Source organism: Dendrobium catenatum, unplaced genomic scaffold (assembly GCF_001605985.2).
Source record: "Dendrobium catenatum unplaced genomic scaffold, ASM160598v2 fragScaff_scaffold_1684, whole genome shotgun sequence".
Classification (NCBI taxonomy): domain Eukaryota; kingdom Viridiplantae; phylum Streptophyta; class Magnoliopsida; order Asparagales; family Orchidaceae; genus Dendrobium; species Dendrobium catenatum.
In genome coordinates, this window is record NW_021320146.1 from 1,178,273 (window position 1) to 1,187,377 (window position 9,105).

The 9,105-nt window shown below is 30.6% G+C and overlaps 1 protein-coding gene across 1 annotated transcript; it reads right to left on the reverse strand.

Annotated features, from left to right (window-relative positions):
- LOC110103137 (protein ECERIFERUM 26-like) lies at positions 1-8,734 on the reverse strand. The gene is made up of 2 exons (XM_020831726.2): positions 8,243-8,734; positions 1-1,187 (listed from the first exon to the last, which is right to left on the reverse strand). The coding sequence occupies exons 1-2, from the start codon at positions 8,678-8,680 to the stop codon at positions 339-341; spliced, it is 1,287 nt and encodes a 428-aa protein (XP_020687385.1). The 5' UTR covers positions 8,681-8,734; the 3' UTR covers positions 1-338.
- Positions 8,735-9,105: the final 371 nt, after the last annotated feature.

Below are 9,105 nucleotides of genomic sequence, written 5' to 3' on the forward strand. Positions count from 1 at the left end.
TGAAGTTAATGAGAAAGAAATATTCAAAAACATTACTTGAACTTGCAAGGTCTTTCAGAATGGTAGCATTCGACATGGGAATGTTTTCAGTTGGGGATATATTGGTTGGGATCTAAAATCTGTTGGAAATGATGCATCATACATATAAGTAATTGAACAACTTGATAGCAACTCGATTGCCTCCTTACAACATCTATTTGGACATGAATTCTGACCACATAAGAACTACATAACCTAAAGCACAATTTATTATTCAGAGATCTCTAAGCTTGCATGAGGAATTATTCAGCTTGCAACATAGAATTAATTATTTTTATTGAAAATAACCTTGCGAATTATTATTCTATGCTCCAATCAATCTTAAGCAGCTCTTTAAGCTGGGGGATCTCCTCTTCAGGCAGTATAAGTGATATCACTCTTCCACCGGTTCTAACATGACCTTGAAACACTAACACTGCTCCTTCATCACCTACTCCGTCAATGCTGCATTCGGCATGAACCGGCTTCTGACCTTTAAGCTCCAACCCATAGAAGTTGATTGATTCCATATCAACAAAAGTGAGGTTTGAACCATAAAGAATGACATCTAGCTTCTCACTTTCTCTATTTACTAGTTCTTGTATTTCTTTCATCTCGTCTATGCCTTCTTTATTTATTAGCTTGGCCAATTCTAGCAGCTCGGCCTTCGCTGGTGATGGATTTGCTACTACAGTCTTAACCTTTAGCTGGTTACTGAGAATCCCATTTCTTTCAATGGAGCTATTCTTGCAAACTGTTACCAGTTTGGGCTCTTTCTCTGCTCTAATTTTTGAAATGTTTTGCCACAATAGGGCTGTAATAGTTTCAAATATTGATATTTTTGTAGAAATCCTTGTTTGCAGATCATTCAAATTGGCTGCAGTAAGTTCAATGAAAAATGTAGCCATCCGTCGAAAATTTGAATTGAGCCAGAAATCCCCTACCTGTTTTACTTGCTTAAATGAGCTGGGCAATACAGAGTCCTGTAATGGTGCAACTGAATTTTCTGGTTCATTTTGCAGGCTATGGAGCTGGAAGGTTTTGGCTATTTCTTTGCCTGATAGTAGTTGTCCCCAGAGATTGATGAAATTTGAAGCAGAAACTGCATCTCCGAGGAGGTGAGCCCAACTAAAACCTACTGCCATTCCCCCACATTTGAACCTGGTAAACTGTTAAGAGAATGAAACCTGATGAGAATAATACAGATATAGACCATGATATCGGCTCTTAATTTCATCCGATTATTGGGTTGAATGATGCCTTTTTATGTTCATATTAATCTATTCACTTATTTTTTCTTTACAAGATTTTAATGAAAGAAAAGTCAACATTCAAATTCGTTTTAACTTCTATGAGAAAATTAGTTTTATTAAATAGTCAGGTTTTCCTTATCAGTCACATACAGTTCTTCAGTTTTAGCTACTGTTCTTTTAAAGTTTCAATATATAATTCCGATTCATCTTTCTGAAATTAAAAGCTGGCATATTCCAAGTAGTTTTCATGTAAGATTCTCATGTGTAATACCATAGAAGTTCACAGTTTTAGTCTCCGTTTGGGAATTTTTTCTTCCTGTTTTTTAAAACAATTTTTTAAAACTGTAAAAAAGTTATCCCAAACGAAATCTTAGTTTAGTGCATAACATAATTTGAATCAATATTATTTGAATTAATCATGACTTTAGACGTATTATTATATTTTGATTGCTTTTCAAGATAAATTAGAAATTCAATCTACCAACATACATTCATAGACACATACATATTTTGATCCAACATGAATTGGCATGATTCCATTAAAGTTTGGCTTACTTCAAAACTTGGCTTGACCGCAATTTGATTCCTTGGCTCATTTATGACCCTTTGAATCCATTCTTACTCGACCATAAATCCCACATTTTTTTCCCCATAATCTTCCATAGGTTCTTAGCAGTTGTAGTGTAGGTTCTTAGCAGTTGCAGTGGTGAAAATCTGTTTGATGATGTTAACTACGATCATTGTCTTACTGTGCTTACTTCATAAATCTTAATAGTGATAGAAGTTATTATGTAGTTGCCTTGTCCATAGGTTAGCATCCAATACCAGCCTTTGCTTGTATTGAATTTAAAGTTTTGTTTGAAACAACTTTCGTAGTGCTTTCTAAAATAGCTTTTTAGAATAAAATTTTTATATTAAAAAGCTGCTTAGAAAGAAGTAAGAAAGCTATCCAAACGAAGCCTAAGAAAATAAAATAAATTTTAATAATTCCTGACTTCACTATATTTTGTTTAATTGCCCAAATCTACTTAAATCATATCTCAATGAAGAGAAAGTACAGTGTTGATGCAACAACGTCAACTTGATGTCCAGAGAAACTGAACCATGTGAAAGCATTAATATGGTCCATTAAAAGAAAAATCTACCAATAGATAAGCACGCTAAAAATAAAAAATCAAATAAATAAAAATTCTTATCGGAATTTTCAGTCTAAATATTTATCTATTCATCATGAATTAAAACCACATAAATGGAAGTTAGGTCAAGTATCAGCCTCCCAGGCCCCAAAATCTCCAATTGGTTGTACTGACAGAAAACGCCATGTACCTATTGTAGAAACTCTTTCGTGTGCACTGTGCCTAACAAACTGTCAAGACTTATTTGTATTTATTTGGATTAAGATGCACAGACACCAACCATTAATGAAATAAGAGAATAGAAACTGCTAATAATATCCAACATCTAGAGACCAAACGTAGCAGCTTGGGTCCTGTTTGGTTGCTATAGTTAGAATAGAGATAATATTATTGTATTCGAGGCGGTTCTAATTCAGTTCGTTCTATAAAACTGCTGGGATTTAGTAACCGTATTTCAGCTATATGATAGTAGCAGCAGAGGTTCGATGTCTGGAATTAGGTAAGTGATATATATATATATATATATATATATATATATAATATATATATATATGATGCAAAATATTGGCCATTAAAAAAGAAGCATAATAATAAGTTAAGTATTATAGAGATGAGGATGCTCGGATGGATGAGTAATTTTACTCTTAGAGATAGGATACGAAACAAGTATATACGTGAAAATGTTGGAGTAGCCCTAGTGGAAGATAAGTTTAGAGAGAGTGGTCTTATATGGTTTGATCACGTAAAACAACGGCTTTCTGATGACCCGGTTAGGAGAGTAGATGTATTAGATTTGACTTATGTTAAGAAAGATAGGTAGACTTAGAAAGTCTGGTTAGAAAATATTAAAAATGACATTTCTTTATTGGATTTAAATGAGAATTTGACTCTTATGCTTCGTTTGGGACGGCTTTCTTTCTGCTTTTTAAAGTTGCTTTCTAGTACAAAAATTTTGTACTAGAAAACAACTTTAAAAAGCAGAAAGAAAGCGGTCCCAAATGAAGTTTAATCATACACAATGGAGAAAAATGATTCATGTAGCTTAGCACATGTAGTGGGATAAAGAATTGTTGTTATTGTAGTAGTTGTTGTTGTTGTGTGTGTGTATATATATATTCAATTGAATATAAATATGATTAAATTAGGTGGATGAAATAATTAATGATTATGATGAAGATTAGACTAATGAAAATAAATTTGTTAGATGAAGTAGTTAATATAATGGAGGGTTAAAAATAAATTTTGGTAAGATTAAACTTATATGAATAGAAACTTAAAATAATTTATAAAGAATTTGTTTAATACTTAGGTGACGGTTAACAAAAATAAATAAAATATATTACGTAAAAGGATTAAAATGCAGTTAATGATGATAAAAGAGTGCAGTTATCAAGCCTTGTTGGTTTGTTAAAACATTCAAGTATGCAAGTTTCAGTTAGAAAAATGCTATTCCAAAGACTAGTCACTGTCTTATTAAATATGGAGTGTTGTTGTACTTCTAAAATAAATTACTTGAATTTTATTTTGGTAGGTGAATCAGTTAAATTTAATAGATCTTTAAGTTTTAATATATAAATTTATTTGAAATGTCGAAAATTATTCAAAATAAAATATAGTTTTATAATTCCTTCTGAGTCATTTTTAGCGGTATTAATTAGGTTCTCAATGACCACATATTTGATTTATCCTTTGTCCTGCAGGATAGGCGTGCAAGTCTGCAAAATGTTTGAGTTTGTAAGTTTTTTTTTTTTGTTTTGTTTTTTTCTTTTGGATGTTTGAGCTAATTAAAGGTAAACTTACATGTACATTACATATGGAGGTTGCAAATTCAAGATCTCTTAGGCTTCGTTTGAGACAGTTTTTTTATTATTTTGTCAAGTTATTTTTTTGTAAAAAAATATTTTAAAAATAGAAAAAAAATAATTATCTAAAGTTACCGTAAGTGAAGCCTAAGCTTTCATTTGGGATGATTTTTTTATTGATTTTTAAAGCAGTTTTTTAGTATAAAAATTAAAATTTTTGTATTAATTTTTGCACTAAAAAGCTGCTTTAAGAAGCATTAAGAAAGTCATCCCAAATGAAACCAAAAACTATATTTTCTGTTCTATATAAGAATATGCATTTTTAATCTGGTTCTGTATGTCAAGGCATCTTTATTTGAAAACTAAAAAAGGTTATTGCCATATATGCATTTAGTTAGGTTTATCTCTGTCTCTTTCTCTTTCACTCTTTTTTTTTTTACTTGCTTATCAATTTCTCATATCAAAAAGGGGAAATGCAAAATATATATATGTATATATATATAATATTGATTAATTGAAATACATGAATTTTAAACTTACATAAGTTGTTCGGTTAGATGTAAAAACAAATATCTTGTAATATTTTTTATTTTATGTTTTTTTTTTTAACTTTGCACTCCTAATATGGTAATATTCAAACCAAATAACCTAAGAAAGCAAACCATGAGGGCAAATTCAATGCATTCGAAATATATTATGATATTTGATTGATTATAAAATAAATTTAAAGGATCACTTTTTAATGTGAGAAATGTTGTATAGTGCATCAGAAGTTATTATTATTATTTTTTGTATTAGGGCATAACATGACAAGGCTGGGGGAACCATAATGAGGGGCTAACTTGTAATGACGGGTGTAGTTTGAGGGGATCGATGCACATGTGTGAGTAGCCAGAAATTTCATGGATGTTGAAGTAGTATGTGGTTGTAGGGGAAATTGGGTTTGATGTGGATATTGATAGTTGAGATATCGAGATTAGGAGCATCAATCATGGTGTTGGGCTGATGAAGGTCAAAGGGTATTTCCTAAGGAAGTGATTGCTTCATATAGTGAATTCCAAGATCACCCAATACTAGAGAATTTAGACTACAAGTAACCTCTTAGGAAAGTTTCAAATTCCCCAAATAATTACTCTCAAGAAGTTGAGACTAAAGGAAATAAATATTGTATAAGGATAAGCGAGATGTAGGATAACATGGATTTAAAGTAGTGTGTACCTCATGAACAACTTAATTATGATGATTTTAGTATTTGGTGAAGGAGTTGAAGATGAAATAAATTGAGGCGATTTCCTATGATGTCAGGTTGAATATGATGGACTCTCTTGCTATGTCATCTAATAGTTTGTTAATTGTTTATATTAGTTACATATACATTATCTAAATCATGAAGAGATGATGGCTTACTCAACTAAGCATTCAGAGCCTCTATAGCTTAAGGATGTGTTACAAAAGTTGAATCAAGAGAATTCAAGATGAAAAAGTGAAGAATCTGATGAAACATCATCTTAGTGTGTGTTTAATTATTTCATTGTGCAATTGAGCATATGATTACATAACAAAATCTCAAGTATGATGAACACAAATTAAAACATGATAAAATTATTTTAATTTTATTTATAAATTAATTATGCGATATTTTCAAATTATAAGATTGAATTAATAGTGTATCACAAACACACATATATATACCCTTCTCCTTTTTTGTCTTAAGTGTAGCCTCCTTATACTGCCACTTTATCCAAGGCCTCCTCTACTATCGCCTTCACAATGAGTTAATTTATATTCTTCCTTCTTAGGCCTCCTTAATTGTTGCCTTCATCACATTTACAGCTTAATGAAATTGAACTTTTTGCAACCTAGAGAGATTGAGAGCTAGAGACCTAAAAATTTGTATCTTCTTGTTATTCTTATTCTTCCATTAGAATAATGAATTCCTCTCCTCTCTCCCACATTAAACATACATTGAAAAGATGAAACACTTTGACCTTTTTGTGTGTTGTTTTCTCTATGTTCTTCTTCTCCATTCTATATTTTGTCTTTTATCTAGCCTTTGTATGGTTTGAACACTGCTTCCATTAGCTAGAAACCAACTTGGAGGCTCAGCCCTCCTCTTCTTCCTCTGTCATAACTAATAAGAACTCTAGGTCTGATCTCCTCCATTCTACTAAAAAAAATTTCTATTCACCTACGGCAAAGAAAAAGATGATTTGATGGTCCTTAAAGAAGATAATGGGTCATGAGATCGAAACTACATAAAATCTTATTATGGTCAGTGAAGGGGCATTACCATTTTTTTTATATATTAATTGTCATAATATAAATGATCTCAATCTAATGATATTTTTAGTTATCGCTCATAACTGTGCCTTTATTGTGTGCCTCTTCAATAGTGTATAACTATACAATAGTTAATGCTCATTTCATCTCATGCACCAATATTCTTCACCTCTTTGAAGGAGATAATACAATCATTGTCATGTACTTTCATAATGATTATGCTTTCTATACCTACAAAATCATCAAAATAGAGATGCCCTAATTTGTGTCATATATGTGTTGTTGATGCTCCCCCAAGGGGAGAATAGATTGACTAACCATCTTCATAATTTTACATAGTTAAAAAGCATTTCATAAATGTTCATCTCTTCTCCCATCCCATCATCATCATGGCTATATATTGCATTAAACGCCATAATAATTGGTTGAACATTCATCTTCCCAACCACACACCACCTTATCATATCGCAATTATATGAAGCATATATAGCTATCTAAATATATTATCATGCTCCATTAATTTTAATTAAAATTTAATCTTATTTTAAATAATTTTTAAATTTAAATATTTTTTTTTTCAAATTGTAAATTAAATTCATAAATCTTTTAGACACCATAGGCTATAGCTCAATTAGAGAAGAAATTATTACGGGCGGAGTCCAGACACGTAAAGATACTTGATACACACCCTGTGTACAAGTTATACACATAGTGTGTATAAATCACGTGGTTTGATTTTATTGGAGTCCATATGCGAGCTACATCTGGACTCCACATACCACATGTAATAATTTCTTGGCTTGGAGAGAGAAAATTATTTAAGATAATAATAATTTTTCTAAGTGAATTTATTTGGACAGAAATATTAAATGTCCACATCATTTCCAACCAGGCAACGGGTGGCCTCCAAAAAAGCAATTAAGCTTTCTAACTTGTTCATTTAAAGAAGCCGTTGAGAATTAAATAAATAACTTAAAGGCCCACAATTTAATAGAGTAACTTATGAATGTAATAAAAGCTTAGTAAAATATTTTAACTATATTTAATAAATTTGTATAAGATGAAATTTATTTTAAATTTTGGAATAAAAATGTCAATGATTTAATTTAACTTTAAATTATTAAATCTATTTTAGTATTTTATTTAAATTTATTTTAATATATAAGTTAGTATTTTAATATTTTAATTATATAATTAGTATTTTAAAATAAATATATTAGTATATATATATATAATTTAAAGGTTAAATTATTTATTTTTAAAACATAAAAAGTAAAAATGAATTAATAGATGAAAAATATTTATACATAAATATTAACTTTTTTGTTCCACTTAAATTAGTGAATTTTCTGTGTTCATCTTCGAAAGAAAAAAAAAACTGGAGAGTTTTAAATTCCTTTTTATTTTATTCATTAATAACAATAAGTAATAAAAATATATTTCAGAATATCCTCACATAAAATACAACAAATAATAATAATAATATTCAAGCATAAAAAAAAAACAGGGCTTCTATTGATTTATCTAAAAAAAAATCTATAAATTTGGGATATCCTAATTAAAATTTTAATAAATTAATGCAAAGGCTTTTTTCCGGTTTAAAAAATATATCTCATTTAATGCATTATGCACGAATATTAAAGCATTTCAACATATCAGATGGAACGCAGAAGAGATAATATTTATAAGTTTTTTTTTTAATTGTTAATTTAGATCTGTTACATAATTGCGCAGTGGACAAGAAAACACTAACCTGAATGAAAACAGTTGGGGAGAAATAAATATCCGGTCCAACGACCGCCTTATCCGGCAAGAGCCGGCGGTGCCGGTCCACTTCCTTCCGGTCCAACCATTCCTCTACTGTCAAATCACAGCACGCTTCCACGATCCTCACGCCGCCGTCGTTACACTTGATATGCGGCCGGCCGGTGTCGTCGCGGCGAATTCTGCCGGCGGCCGGGTAATAGATGTTAAGTAAGGGAAACATTGGTTTCTTGAGAGTAGAAATAGTTAAGCCCAACAAAGCCTCGCTTGGAGTGAAATAGTAGACAGCTTTCAGGTAGTGGAGCTTCAAGGCAAGATCGCCGCCGGTGAGGTGGTGAACGGTGTTCGGCAGAGTGACGTCGCCGGGAACCACCGTGGATAGCCGGACGCTGTGGATGGCGTCGGAGAATTGTGCGGAGGAGACCATGGTGGCTAGTTGTGTAGAAGAGGGGGGCTTGTGAGGGTATTTATTGGAGTGTTGCGAGGAGAAGGAGATTACAATATAGGAAAATAATGGGGTAATTTTTTGAAAATAATAATATACATTTTTTATTTGAAAATAAATTGTATTCATACGTTAATAAATCTTATGTAATTTTAAATTTAAATATATTCTATCTTAAAATTTAATTTAAATTTAACAAAAATTTAACTTACACATAAATTTATATATTTAATATAAATTATCATTAATTTATGTTATATGTTTAAATATAATTTATAACTATAAATTATATATTAAAGCTATATTATAAATTTTCATTAATAAATTATTAAGGTTGAATCATTTATTATTAACACTACAAGAAAATCAGTGATTTATGGTGAGCTTTGCAACATAAATAGTTTCGA

Bases quoted from the DNA above. Each gene is read 5' to 3' on its own strand.
- LOC110103137 (XM_020831726.2), bottom strand. From the start codon at position 8,680: ATGGTCTCCTCCGCACAATTCTCCGACGCCATCCACAGCGTCCGGCTA. The intron at 1,188-8,242 runs GTTAGTGTTTTC...TTCTCTTAACAG, and splicing joins CCCCAACTGTTTTCATTCAG to TTTACCAGGTTCAAATGTGG.